At 39.0% G+C, this 13,330-nt stretch overlaps 3 protein-coding genes across 3 annotated transcripts; 1 reads left to right on the forward strand and 2 right to left on the reverse strand.

Moving 5' to 3' along the window:
• Positions 1–214: 214 nt before the first annotated feature.
• Positions 215–3,511, reverse strand: LOC126593298 (syntaxin-43-like). The gene is made up of 8 exons (XM_050259333.1): positions 2,967–3,511; positions 2,026–2,302; positions 1,771–1,860; positions 1,425–1,502; positions 1,173–1,250; positions 1,015–1,080; positions 858–938; positions 215–756 (listed from the first exon to the last, which is right to left on the reverse strand). Exons 1-8 carry the CDS (start codon positions 3,161–3,163, stop codon positions 649–651), a joined length of 975 nt encoding a protein of 324 aa, XP_050115290.1. The 5' UTR covers positions 3,164–3,511; the 3' UTR covers positions 215–648.
• A 1,062-nt stretch (positions 3,512–4,573) lies between these two features.
• LOC126594183 (protein DEHYDRATION-INDUCED 19 homolog 3-like) lies at positions 4,574–7,448 on the forward strand. The gene is made up of 5 exons (XM_050260400.1): positions 4,574–4,952; positions 5,401–5,543; positions 6,028–6,105; positions 6,476–6,729; positions 7,060–7,448. The coding sequence occupies exons 1-5, from the start codon at positions 4,877–4,879 to the stop codon at positions 7,166–7,168; spliced, it is 660 nt and encodes a 219-aa protein (XP_050116357.1). The 5' UTR covers positions 4,574–4,876; the 3' UTR covers positions 7,169–7,448.
• Positions 7,449–9,226: 1,778 nt separating this feature from the next.
• Positions 9,227–12,965, reverse strand: LOC126593666 (uncharacterized). Its single transcript, XM_050259760.1, has 4 exons — positions 12,791–12,965; positions 11,012–12,265; positions 9,925–10,906; positions 9,227–9,700 (listed from the first exon to the last, which is right to left on the reverse strand). The coding sequence occupies exons 2-4, from the start codon at positions 12,263–12,265 to the stop codon at positions 9,447–9,449; spliced, it is 2,490 nt and encodes an 829-aa protein (XP_050115717.1). The 5' UTR covers positions 12,791–12,965; the 3' UTR covers positions 9,227–9,446.
• Between the last annotated feature and the right edge of the window lie 365 nt (positions 12,966–13,330).

Genomic DNA, 13,330 nt, shown 5'->3' on the forward strand with positions numbered 1-13,330 from the left:
TCAATTTGGAAGTCCTGCAACTTGAATTGCAGGCTTCAGTTCAGCTGCGCCACAACACAATGTTCGAGGAATTGATTGTCGCACATCATTTTTCCTTTCCGCACACCCTTGATTATTAGGGACATAAATCAACAAGGATGCGTAGAAGGAGAGAAAGAGTGCGAAAATCATTTCCTATATCATCTCCGTACATATAAGGTGTACATGCAGAAAGTTGGGAGCTAAAAATTGATGTATTTCACTTTATTGAACAATCAAACATACAATGGAACAAATAAATGCCTCATCTTACACACGAGTTCTGGGGAATGAAAGCACAAAATCCCGGCAAATAAAAATCGGAAGAATCAACATAGATCCCTTGGCGAAAACAAAACGCCCTTCCCCATGGAGAACATGTATTTTAAGCTCTATACAGATTCCGGGGCATTCATTCCCCAATGAATCATTACCCCTTCCCCTTACCTTTTCCTAGCAATACAGTAATACCCACAGATGGTCACTTGATGTAGTATATGTAACTAAGGCACTCCAAAACTTGTCTAATCTTCTACTACGGAGAGCATCTTTGCGCATTTAGAAGTTCGAGGGGTCATGACAACTAGTATGAAACCAAAATCTGGAATCAACTGTTATTTCGCTTGCAGATCAAAAGAATATCTCCTTGAGGATTAGGAGGACCAACATGACAAAGCACATGATAACGAGTATGCTAGCACACATCACCATTCCCCCTTGTTTCTGTGTTCTCTCAGCCTGTAAGCCCCATCCGTTAAACATAATATTCCATAAGAACACAGTAAAGAATCTCAAAACAACATAAAGATGAAGTATAATTATCGATGTAAGAAAGGGACCTTTTGCAATTGCTTGAGGCCCTCATCGACTGTACTTGCTACATTCTGGATGTTGTAGTCTATCCTATCAACAATAGTTCCCTGTTTGAAGAAAGATATTTAGTTAACGACTGATATTCTGATAAATATCAAGTATTGACAGGGCATGAAGACTAACCTGGTCTATCACTAGTACTGCCAAATCCTTCATTATCTGAGCAAGCTCATTCACAGATTGCACAACCTATTGGAAAGAGAAAAGAGTATTTGTCAACTGTGAAAGATGCATGATCAAACACCCGTCAATGTAGAAAAAACGAAAAGATCTTCACTTGCCTGTTGGATCTCTCTTTCCCTTTCTGCTGTGACTGCCTCGTTTTTCTTTATCTTGGCCATCTGACGCTCATTAAACATCTGACAGGATATGTGTATTACTATCATACTACGTTCATCTATGGTAAAAAGTGTCTTAAAAATTTGATCACTCAACAACATTACAAATACCAGTATAGGGAATTTAGTTTACTCATATTTGTCATGATTGACAAGATCTTGAGAAAATGGTAGTGAACTGGAGAGAAAGCTTACCATGTCATCCAAATCATCACCATCCATTCTCGACGTACTTCCATTTAGGTTCATCTCTAAATCATCCCCATCTTGACCCTGCATCACCAAAAAGAAAAACAAAAGGAATGTTTGAAAATATATAACTAACAGTTTAACTAGTTTCCAATAACATGTCAAATCACACAGTTACCCTCAGTATACAAACTGAATGCATGAAAACACAATTCCAAGTTCCAAAAAGTATATGGAATATTACGTATGAACCAGATTATCAAGCCAAAGTAAGAACAGAATGTTGAACCAAAGCTATGATGTATAACAATCCACTGACTTGAATGGTTAAAAGGTAAAATTCTTTCCGCACCTCTGTTTGCTGCCTGAGTCGCCTCAAATAAGTTGACTGTTTCTTGCGAAGGTCCATTGAGAGGGTTTGAAGGTCAGTGGCAAGAGATCGCTGCAAAAAAAACATGCAGACATTAGCACTGCCCTTTGGGAATAGTTGAATTATATATAATGCCCCGCTCAAGAGAGTAACACTCTGGAATAAACCAGACATTAGAACTGACCCCAAACCATTTTACTGAGCTGGCAAAAATATCTAGTGACTTCTAATTCATACCTGCACATTTTTTCTAACATTTGAATCTTCAAAAGGCCCAGCTGCAGAAAGTCTCTGTAGTGTCTTCTCAGATTTCCTTATCAAATTCGTTATCTCTTGCGTAAGACTCTCAATCAAGCGTTGATCTTCTTTACCGTCTCCAAAAGAAGGCATTAAAGCCTTTGCATGAGCCTTAGTTAGCTCAGCCATTTTTACCCGTGCACGCTGCACGTTTGCTGCTATCTCTTCAGATAGATCCACCCATGCTGGCGGTAGACCAACAGTAAGTGCACCACGACTGCAGAAATAAAAACACAATGACTTTCCCATTGCAGAGATAAATGATAAAAAAACCCCATACTTGCACCCAATGCATTGGTTTTTTCTGTGCAGTATAAGAATAAAAAAGGATAATATTCCCCTGAAACCAAATTCATCCCCCTTCCTGCAACAAATTTCAGTAATTACAAACTTCCCAAACTTACTAAAAGGCTTTCAACAACCTTCTTGCAATAGCAGGGTCGAGGACCAAACCATTTCAGGTTCTCACATTGCAAACATATTAGAACTACCTCAAATACGAAAAGCCACGAATCATAACGCTCCTATACAATGAATCATCTTCGTGGACCGCAACTTTCAAAATCCTAAAAGTTCATCACTGCAATCTCTGAATTGTACATTTACATTGCACCCAATGATCATCCACCCGACATCGAATGCCTAAAACTTCAATTTTGTTATCTAAATATCCCAATTCAGTGTGACCTAATCTGCATTCAGCATACTTCAGTTTTAGGCTTCTTTGTTTCTCCACTATCTGAACCTTTCATTTCTTTTCTACTATTGATCTATGAAACCAAGCTAAACTTTTACTTAATTAAATCTTAAACACTTCAATTAAATCTTAAATTAAACAGAGCAGACCAATTGACGGAGAGGGAAAGAGAGAAGAGAGAGACCTTGAATTACCGGGATCCTCAGTACTGAGCGGGGCATAATTCCGGTTGGGATTCAAAAGCGAAGTGCTGACCAATTCAATGACCGGACCGCCACCGGAGCTCGTAGATGGCGAAGCGTAGGAGCTCGTGGGAGCGCGGACGCTCTTCAACGCATCCCTATACTTCCTGAAAACCAAGGTCCGATTCCTCGTCGCCATGGAAACTGAGCTCCTGATTCAGATTCGAACTGGACAATCACAAAATCTACGGATCCAACGGACGATCAGAGACGTTGATTTTGCGCGCGCCTTGACATGAAAAATGATACGGGAAATGGAGTGGAAAATATGAAGGGTCCTTCTTCTTCTCTCGGGCGGGTGGGGGCGGAGGTCACGTGGTCGGAGATCCGGGGAGAGGGAGGCGCGGGCGGCGAGTCACGTGCTCCGGCGAATTTGGAATTTGTAATTTTTGGTAGAGAGAGGTTGGGGGGTGTTGGAGTTGGTAACTTTGTAATTAAGGCTTCTTCGTCGGTTGGTTTGAAAGTTCGCCGGTGTTGTTTCAACTTCCAATTACGAACGCCGTCTTCTTCCAGTTTGGGCCTGGGCCTGAGGAATTGTAGAGTTTATCTCATTTTTGTGGAATGAGAGCTCAACAACCCAACAAGATCGTCTTCGGATTCTTTTGATGAAGATCTTCGATATTTATGAATCGTGTCTGTTCATTATACATAATGCAATCAATTTTTATTAAGTAATGTTTATATTTATTTTAAATAAAAATATTTAAAATGATTTCTGACCGCAGATGTACAATGAATGAACATAATTCATAAATCCCTAGAATCCTCACAAAGAGGATCCGGACTCCTCAACGGATTTGGATCCTCTCTTGAGCTCAGCCTCCTAATCAAAATCCAACTGTTATAATTATTATAACTTTTAGAGGGACCTCTCTGTTTGTAGTCGTTGAATTAAAATTCAACGACCCGTGTGATTTGTTCAGGAGGCTCAGCAGGCTGAGCTTAGGAGATGATCCAAATCCCTCCTCAACAACAATGTAGGAAGTTGTAATTCTCTATACCAAATACACAATCTCAAGGACCAAAGTGGAATAACTCACAAAAGTTCTAGGCAAATTCGTAAATAACTTTGTTGTGAGTCTTTCGTATAAGGCCACGTGTCAAATCATGAAAACTACCCAAGTGAAAGTGGAGGTATTGAAAAGGGGAAGAAACTTACTATGAAGGCACAGCTGAGCGAGAAAGTCACAACAAACAACGAGCTGCAAAACGATGTGTGCCAGCCACCGTGAAGAGAACTTTTCAATATGCTAAGAATACGAGCCGATGCATGAAATGTTATTCTGAATAACGATAACTCATGTCATACAAATTATTATTGACGCAAAATAAGGCCATAATGATAAACCAATATACAAATTATTCTCCTTTGTAAAGGCTTATATAACACAAGTGCATCGCTATTTTACTGGCCATTTGTCATACTCACATTTTTACCTCTATTAAATTCCCTTCTTTCATCCTAACAAATAATTAAATAAAAAAACTAAAAATACAAAAAACTACAGAAACGTAGAGAGAGAGAGAGAGAGAGAGTGATATTCCACAATTCAGTAGATATATATAGATAAAATCTGGTAAGAGAGATAAATTCATCCTCATTCCTGCTCTTCCTCCTTCTTTCTCCAGAATCACCACCACCGCCATCGCCACCGCCGCCGCCTTCGTCAACCATCGTCATCCTCAGCTCCTCCAGCTCAACCAACCCCAAAAGCTGATTCCTTTTTCCCATATCAATAATCTCATCAATTCTTCATTTCTAGGGTTTCTGAATCTGAGAAATCAGACCCAAAGGCGAATCGCACCCCAAAGACCTTACCTTTTCGCTTATATTCGTAAAGGGTAGTTAGCTATGGACGGTGATTCCTGGAGCGCCCGTCTTTCTTCTGCCTCTCGGCGTTATCAATCCGCTCTTCAATCTCGATCTGGTAAGCTCACATTCATTTCTTTCCCATTTTATCATTCATTTTTTGTTTTTTTTTTCTCTGAATGTTATTTTTCGTTTTCGAGTTTTAGAGGAATTAGGCAAGTGCTGCTGTTTGTTATGTTTTTTTCCCTCTAATTTTTTGGTAATAATCTGAGAAACATATATGGTAGAGGAGAGAAATTAGAAAGCTTGGTTCTTTTTCTTTACCAAATATTATATTAAAAGTTGGAATTTTACAATTTCCCAAATTTTTATATCCGTTAAAATAAAATTAATGATAACAACATTTCACTAAGTTCAGCTGAATCCAACTGTTGGGGTGTTATTTCTTTCTCGAGCTTTTGTATTACATCAGAATTTTGTGTTTTTCAATGGTGAAACCCCAATCAATTGAAGTTCTTCGGTTTTATGATTTTGCACCTATTGAAACATGGCATTGTGTAATGCAGATATGTTCATGGGGTTTGAAGAAATTGATGGGGATGATGATATAAGGGAGGAATTTCCATGCCCGTTCTGCTCCGATTACTTTGACATTGTCGGATTGTGCTGCCACATTGATGAAGAGCACCCAGTGGAGGCAAAAAATGGGGTATGAATCCTTTCCCATATCTATCAATACCAAATTACTCTAACTTTCATCATTGTTTGGTGCATATAACTTGAAATTAGTGTGCCACTTGATGCTTAAATTTTAACTTTTCTTGAGAGTCTATTGCATGCTTTGTTTTATAAAGAAGTATCCAAGCATCACTTTAGTAGGCGAAAACTGCCACGACAACCTTTGGCCAGAAAATGATTGGATTCAAAGCCAATTGGTTTCTGAATATTAAGGGAATTTTGTTGGTCCCAGTTTCTTATAAAGTTGGATTTTGCCCTTGAATAATTGATTTCAGCGCTTTCTTATTGATATACAAGGTTTTGATGTGGTGGGAAAAGTGGAAATTAGGTAGCTGGTCAAGTTATGTAAACTTGCTAAGATATTCCATTTGTTGGATGCTACCTTTTTCTTATTTTAATGAGAATGGGTTTACTTGGAGCTCAATCTTACTAAACAGGAATGTTGTTTTCTGCAGGTATGTCCGGTTTGTGCAATGAGGGTGGGGGTTGATATGGTTGCGCACATTACCCTACAACATGGAAGTATATTCAAGATATCCTTTTCTTTGCAGTTGACATCTGTTGCAGATGTTATGTGTTATCTTTTTCTGTCGTAATCAACTTTGTCGTTAAATGCAAATTTATTAGCATTCCACATGACATCTGTTTTTAAATAACTTTTCTAAGGATTATATATGCATACGGTATTGTTTGAGTTCTTAATGGTTTAAACTAGTAATTTATAATTTCTTGCATGAAAACATGCTCCATTATTCCCACAATTCTGATTGAACATTACGAGGTCTCTCGTAGGGCATTTTTCTTTTGGTTTCATCATACTGCTGAGATTTATCATACATTTTATCAAAGATTGATCAGATTGAAGATTTCTCCAAATGCTTGAATTCCTTAACTAGTAATTACATGCAACGCAAGAGGAAGACAAGGAAAAGTGGAGCTCATTCAACTCTATCTTTGTTGAGGAAAGAGCTGCGGGAAGGAAATTTGCAGTCTCTTTTTGGGAACTCTTCCTGTTTACTTTCCTCCTCCAATGCAGCGCCTGATCCATTGTTGTCACAATTTATTTTGCCTATGGCAGATGATTTTGTTAGCATGCCACCCTTCTCAACTGAAACAAGCTCAGCCAAGAAAAGTTCAGTTGAGAAAGTATCAGAACGGTACGTTAATTAATCTTAAAATTCCTTTTGATGGGCACGTAAAACCTATCTTCCTATCTTGCTATAGTTCTGATCCTGTAACCCTTGGTCAAGCTGAATGCCTAAACGGTCATGATTTCTTGCCAAATCTCCTTTTATGCATAAGAAGTTTGGACAAGGGTTGGTCTTGTTGGTTGGACACAATTTCAATTTCATACACCATCTAGGCACGCACGATTGCATTTGCATAGATATTGTCAAAATTTTACAAAGAGCATGCTATTCTGCCTTTCTGGTTTTCCCCTCGTTATGCTTCAGCGTCGTAGGTCTAATACATTTGCTTGGCCACAGAAATGTGCAGTCGCCTCCTCTGTCCATCAAGGATAAGGAAGAGAAGACGAAAAGGTGTGCGTTTGTTCAGGGGATGTTGTTGTCCACCGTTCTTGACGACGGTTTATGAATTTCCTCATGGCGCCGCCGCAGGAGTGAACGTTTTCACAACCGAGAGCGAAGTCCGTTGCATTCTGTGGTTGGTTTGTAGCTGAGGGTATTTCCCAATGGTTATTGAGCACAAGGAGTGTGTGGAATAAGTTGTAGGAGTTTCAGTGTAATTATGTTGGCATGTGAACTTTAGTTTTATAGGCCTCAACAGAACTCTCGTCAATTGTCGTTTTCAGGTCGTTTTTTAGTTCTTTTTTAAAGGGAAAGAAAAGAAAAGAAAATAACTACTTTTCCTTCAATGCTTCTCTCTCAAAACCCCTTTAAGCATTTTGTACGGATCTTTGTTCTTCCATCGCAAATCTGAGTTAGGTCAGTCGGTCAAGGCGGTTGCTGCTTGTACCGAATTCATATTTCTCTTTGCATAGAGTAATTTGAAATATCGCATTATCGTTTTTGTTCAATTAATTGACCAATGCATCGACGAACAGTGAGAGAAAATGGTGAGAAAAGTAGGAGATCCAACGTACCTAACATGGACCACAGTTAATGGCAGGATCATAATTTGGCTGTTTGTTTTGGTGAGGTGCAGTCAATATCCACCCACTTACCAACCAGAAAACAAATGGCCCCTTAAATATTTATAATTGGGAAGGGGTCATGGGAGGGTGTGAACATAATTGAAGGATATGTGACATATGGAGCCGGTTCCTTTGTATTCATACAGTTGTTGAAGAAAAGGACCCGTTGGATATATGTGAAGTGCGGTGCTATCAACATATTTCTCTTAATTTTCGGTGGTTAGATCAAATAAATTGAAGAATATTCAAATGACATAAATTAGTCATTTAGTATTACGGTCAAGTGGTATTCTTCTTCCCTTGTAAGTGAGAGGTCTTAGGTTCGATTCTCGCCAAAAACGAATTTGAACCGCATTATTGCTAGCTCATTGTGAGACTAAGCCCACCTTTCCTTTTAGTGGAGATAATATCGTTTGTTAAAAAATAAATGACATAAATTAAAACAGGGTGTGAAGAAGGTAAAAATAAATGTTTGGATATCACTAATCTATGTAAATAGCATGAGGGAGCCATGTTTGTCGCTTTTGCAAATTATAATTTAACACATGTTTATTCACAATTACAAAAAAGATGTTTTTGCACACATCAAACTGTAATCATTTTCTTGCATGCAAAGAGCCAAGCATCTTTCATAATTGGAAATATAACTTTACCCCCAAAGAAGAGGTTTACATGTAACGAGCCAAGTATTTTCAGCGGTCTCAAATTGCGAAAAGATTAGTGGGATTGACATGTCAATTTGTACTAGAAAGGTGAAGTAGTGGACGGCTGAGTGGGATGACAAACAAAGGGCAAACACAAAAGGCTAAAAAAGGCTGGTTGGTGGTGAAGTATTGTGAAAATAAATTTGTTTTTACTGCTTCATGTTTTTAGCTTTTTTTTATCCAAAACTATAAAAATAAGTTGTTTTTAAGTGTTTACCAAACACCTTTTTGAGCTCAGCTTTTTTTTATACCCACTTTTTATAAAAACACCTTAGTTCCAATCCAGTACTGAGAGTGGTTAATTCTAATTCACCCACTGTAACTTTATAATTACCCCAAACATCATTCTTCCCAAGCAGTAAATGCATAAATAACTTCCAGTAAAAAGAAAGAAAATAAAGACTTTTTAGCTAAAATAGTTTGTTATAACTTCTCACTTTGATCATTGAGATTTAAAATCAATAAAAATAATCCCTGAGATTGTACGGCTCGTCAATCATTTTGGCCATTCTATGAATAATCTCCATTAGATAGAAGAAATCCAGTTCAAGCGGAGAGTTAATTAACAAAAATAATCTCAATTTAATGGAAATTCCTCAGTGAAACACAAATGATTGACAGTTGACAATCTCAGTATTCACTTCTATCGACTTTAAATCTGGACCAAAGTTATGCCAATACTATTTTGGCTAAAAAGCCTAAAAAAAGTTGGACAAAGAAACAACCGTCAAGAAAACATCTAAAAATAGCAGAGTCAGCTAGGAATAATCGCAGCCAATGAGCAAAAATGGAAAGTGATAAATACGTAGCAATTTAATATATCTGGATCAGCCTAAATCTAAAAAATTAATGTAAAAATGGGATTAAATAAGAATAATGGAGTCTTGTGTGACTTCAGTGCTAGTTTAATCTATGAACTAGCTAAAAAATTATGGTCTAAAATTTCTAACAAAACAGGATCGACGGGGAGGGGAAAGAGCAAAAGGACGCGTGTTGCGTCGAGGATCCTCGATACCTAGAGAGCTAAACTCAACCAGTGTTGGAGTTTGGTATCGAGGATCCTCTTTACGACTTCCCCTACAAAAGATTCGAAACAACATGAACAGCAACCTCTCATCAGACTAGTCATTCCACACGCTGTTAATTCAATGTGGGAGCAGGTTGATGGGGGAGGAACCACAACTACCTCGTTGCTTCTGTGCTGGTGTCCGCACGCAGCCAAGACAGTGTGTGTCGATCTCCTTGCAATGTCATTGAAAGTATCTTTGTCTGAAACACGGGGATACAAAGAGTTAGAACATTTCGACTGGCAGTGTAGATCATAGGCGCTAGGCTGCCTGACATGAGAATGATAATTCGTAATGACAAGCGGACGGATTCAGATCAAAGGTATTTTCACATTTCAGCGTAGAAATGCCGAGTCTGAATCAGTCCAAAATGAACTAGGAGATGTTTACATACAAGCATACAAATAAGTTGAAAGCTTCGCATACCTAGATCAACATCCCGGGACAAATTATCCAAGCGGTTTTTCACCATCGCTTTCAGTTTTTCCTTTGCTAGGTGAAAGCCACTCTGTTCTATAGCTGTATTAGGGGACACACCAGCATCAGATCCACTAATGTTTGGTCTACTGCTTAAGTGATGGAATTGTCCGTAATTTGGTACTGAGTTCATCCCGGTAAGTTCAGGCCATAATGCTCCATTTAGAGATCTATTAGCAGATGTAGTAGGTGGATCCTCGATTGCTTGCCTTCTCTGAGGGGTTGATGCTGATGAATTTAAGAAATCAGAACTCAAATTATCTGGCACTAGTGCTAAATGATTGTCTTGTAATCTCTCCTCAAAGAATGTATGATAAGCTGCCTCCATCTCGTCTGTCCTGGTATGTTGGACTGTCATTTCCCTCGCCCGAGCAGCTTGAGAGTTTGAGAAATCATTACTCAAATTATTGGATGAGTTCCTCTCATTCATACTGGCCATATAAGTCGTCCTGTTAAGATTAAGGAGTTGTTGAATATGACGCTGTATTAAGCGTCTCCCTGATAGAGTCGGTGCTGCAGCCCCAGACAACGGGGAAGGTGCTTGAAAACCTCCAACAGGAATTCTTGGGGAAAATCCTTGAGTGAATTGTGGACAAGGTGAGGACACCACATTAAGGTCTATCCCTTCGTCAAAATATACAGCAGGTGATGGTCTATTAGACAGAATGTTGTTTGTATTTCTTTGATCAGACGACCGACCCTGAGCCTGTGAACTTGATGATCCCATAGCTACAGGTCTACAACCCTCACAGTACCAATTACCATCAGGTACTTCTCGCCCAAGACCAACACAAAAGGTGTGAGCAGGTGAATCGCATATATCACACAGTAGCATGAGGCCATCTTCCCCTCCTTCGTGGCATTCTGTACAGATCACATTCTCGTAAGGGTCAAGATAACCCCTGAGTTCTTCTTCCGTCGGTTGATAGACCTGCATAAAGAAATAAACCCATTTTGAACAAACAAACAGAATATTGAAGAAGAAGCAAACGGAATGCAAGAAAAAGCATGACATAACAAATAAACGATAAGGTACCTGATCACGCTCAGGGACCTGTATCACCACTTCTCTCAAATCAATTCCTGTCGTAGATCTTGCAGGCTTACTGATTGTCTTAAACCTTTGCTTGCACAAAGGGCAACGAGATTCCACTTTTCCCCATTCCATGATGCATGCAAAACAAAAATAATGAGTGCAACAGTCTAATGTTCCCCTCACTCTTCTTTTATCTTCCTCGGAAAAACAAATTCCACAGACCTGCTTTACAACCTCAACCTTCACTTGCTCAATCTTCTCTTTGCCCTTCCTTCTAGGAGGCTTTCTTGGCTGCTGTACAAGCGTATCCTCCTGAAGGCTAGTAGGCACTGATGAACTTTGCAAATTAGTTTCCAATCTTTCACACAACTCCTTGGCTTCTCGTACTTGCTCTCTCTCTTCCTCGGAGATGGTGTAGTCAAAATCAGATGCTCCAGAAGGCACAAAATCTGAATCTGACGGTACGGACATTCTCCTCCTTTTCCTAACCCTTTTTTTCTCATTCGTTACTCTCAAGGGCACAATACTATCAATAAAATCACTATCACTTTCAAGTTCATCATCCCTTCTTGCCTTCCTCCCCAACTCCTGACTCGTTCTACCTTTCTTTCTCAAAGGCTTCTTTAAAGCCATAGATTTTCTCCTTTTTTCACCTCTTACAGAACGACCCTTTTTCTTCAACTGCCGCTTGCCCAGTTTCTTCTTTTTCACCACATGTTTTTCTTCCACCTCTGAAAATTCATCTTCATCTGGTGTAAATTCCTCATCGTCATCATCATCTTCATCATTATAATCCTGATCCTCCACCTCACGATATGCAATCATTCTCCTCTTTCGTAACGGTTTAACCCCATTTTTCTGCCGACCAGAAAAACCATTTCGGACTTTTGACCTGATTCCCTTCCTAACCGGCTTCACTTCCTCCTTGTCTTCCTCCTCCTCCTCCTCCTCCTCCTCCTCCTCCACAATAAAACCAGCAGAACCCCTTTTCGCTCTTGATCTACTGTTCTTCCTCACCTTTTTCACTTCCTCCTCCTCTTCCTCCTCTTCCTCCTCGTCCACAAAACTCCCAAAGCTCTCTTCTGACTCATCTCCATCCAAAGAAGAACAGTAATCCTCCTCTAAATCCTCAGAAACTTCATTTTCTTCCCCCGAAATCACATAATCCTCATCCGAATCATCGGAACCCTGATCCTTTGACGGAATCCTCGTCTTGATTTTTCGCTTGGAACTAACCTTCCCTCCCTTTACCATCTGTTCCTCGCACCCAAAAATCCACATATTAAACCAAATTTCAGATTCCCAAAACCAGCTAAAACAAATCAAATTACAATCTTTCCTCAATCTTTTTTCTATTTCCTAACACCGATCTGCTGTTTTCTGCATTAAAATTTAAAATTTAAAATTTAAAAAAAAAAATCCTAGATTTGCTTTCCTACAAATTCTTTCCAGTTACACCAAATTCCTTGACCAAAAAAATCCACCAAGAACCTCCATTTTCAAATATCTCCTCTCCCATTTTTATTTTCCATATATATTTTTTCAGCTAAATTTTATCCAAATTACCAATAAAAATTCAACAAATATAACAAATCCCCAATTCAAGAATCAAATCCCTAGAAACTTATCAACAAAAACACATCCTAAAAAACTCAAATTAAAACCAATCAAATTCCATACGAACACACACATAAAATACACCTATATATACAACCACAAAATACAAAAAATACAGAAGGACAAAAAATTCTAGAGAGAGAGGGCGTGTGTGGTGGGTACCTGAGAGAGAAAGCGAGCACCGGAAACAATGGAAAATGGTCCGAAATGCTTCTGTTTCTCCTCTCTCTCTCTCTCTCTCTCTCTCTCTCTCTCTCTCTCCTCTCGAGAGCATTACAAAAAACAAATAACGCGAAAACGTAAAACGCGAGAGGGAGGGGAACAGAAAACGTTGCTTCTTAACGGCGTACGCAAGTTGGATGTTTCCTTTTCTGGAGTGACGGAATTACCCTTATGCTTTGCCGGCCCTTATTCGTAATTTCGTACAGGCATGGATGGATTTGGTAGGTTTTTGGTAGATTTTGGTTTCACTGCGTACGTAGGACTGGCTTGAAAGATTTGATTGGCTTTTAACCTAAGGATCTCTTCCATCAAGGTCACCGGATCAAGTGATTCGGATATTTGAAATTTCATCCAACGGTAACAAAATTATTATAACTTTTAAAGTGTCAAAACAGGTGAGCCGTTTGATTAAATTTTAAAGACATGGATCACTTAATCCGGTGACCTTGGTGATAGAAGAGATCCGGGATCTCTTCTAAA

Source organism: Malus sylvestris, chromosome 12 (assembly GCF_916048215.2).
Source record: "Malus sylvestris chromosome 12, drMalSylv7.2, whole genome shotgun sequence".
In the NCBI taxonomy this organism is placed as follows: domain Eukaryota; kingdom Viridiplantae; phylum Streptophyta; class Magnoliopsida; order Rosales; family Rosaceae; genus Malus; species Malus sylvestris.

Bases quoted from the DNA above. Each gene is read 5' to 3' on its own strand.
- LOC126593298 (XM_050259333.1), bottom strand. From the start codon at position 3,163: ATGGCGACGAGGAATCGGACCTTGGTTTTCAGGAAGTATAGGGATGCG. The intron at 1,503-1,770 runs GTGCGGAAAGAA...TTGGTGATGCAG, and splicing joins GACTCAGGCAGCAAACAGAG to GGTCAAGATGGGGATGATTT. The intron at 1,251-1,424 runs GTAAGCTTTCTC...ATATCCTGTCAG, and splicing joins GTGATGATTTGGATGACATG to ATGTTTAATGAGCGTCAGAT.
- LOC126594183 (XM_050260400.1), top strand. From the start codon at position 4,877: ATGGACGGTGATTCCTGGAGCGCCCGTCTTTCTTCTGCCTCTCGGCGT. The intron at 4,953-5,400 runs GTAAGCTCACAT...TGTGTAATGCAG, and splicing joins CGCTCTTCAATCTCGATCTG to ATATGTTCATGGGGTTTGAA. The intron at 5,544-6,027 runs GTATGAATCCTT...TGTTTTCTGCAG, and splicing joins CAGTGGAGGCAAAAAATGGG to GTATGTCCGGTTTGTGCAAT.
- LOC126593666 (XM_050259760.1), bottom strand. From the start codon at position 12,265: ATGGTAAAGGGAGGGAAGGTTAGTTCCAAGCGAAAAATCAAGACGAGG. The intron at 10,907-11,011 runs GTACCTTATCGT...TTCTTTATGCAG, and splicing joins AGGTCCCTGAGCGTGATCAG to GTCTATCAACCGACGGAAGA. The intron at 9,701-9,924 runs GTATGCGAAGCT...CCCGTGTTTCAG, and splicing joins GTCCCGGGATGTTGATCTAG to ACAAAGATACTTTCAATGAC.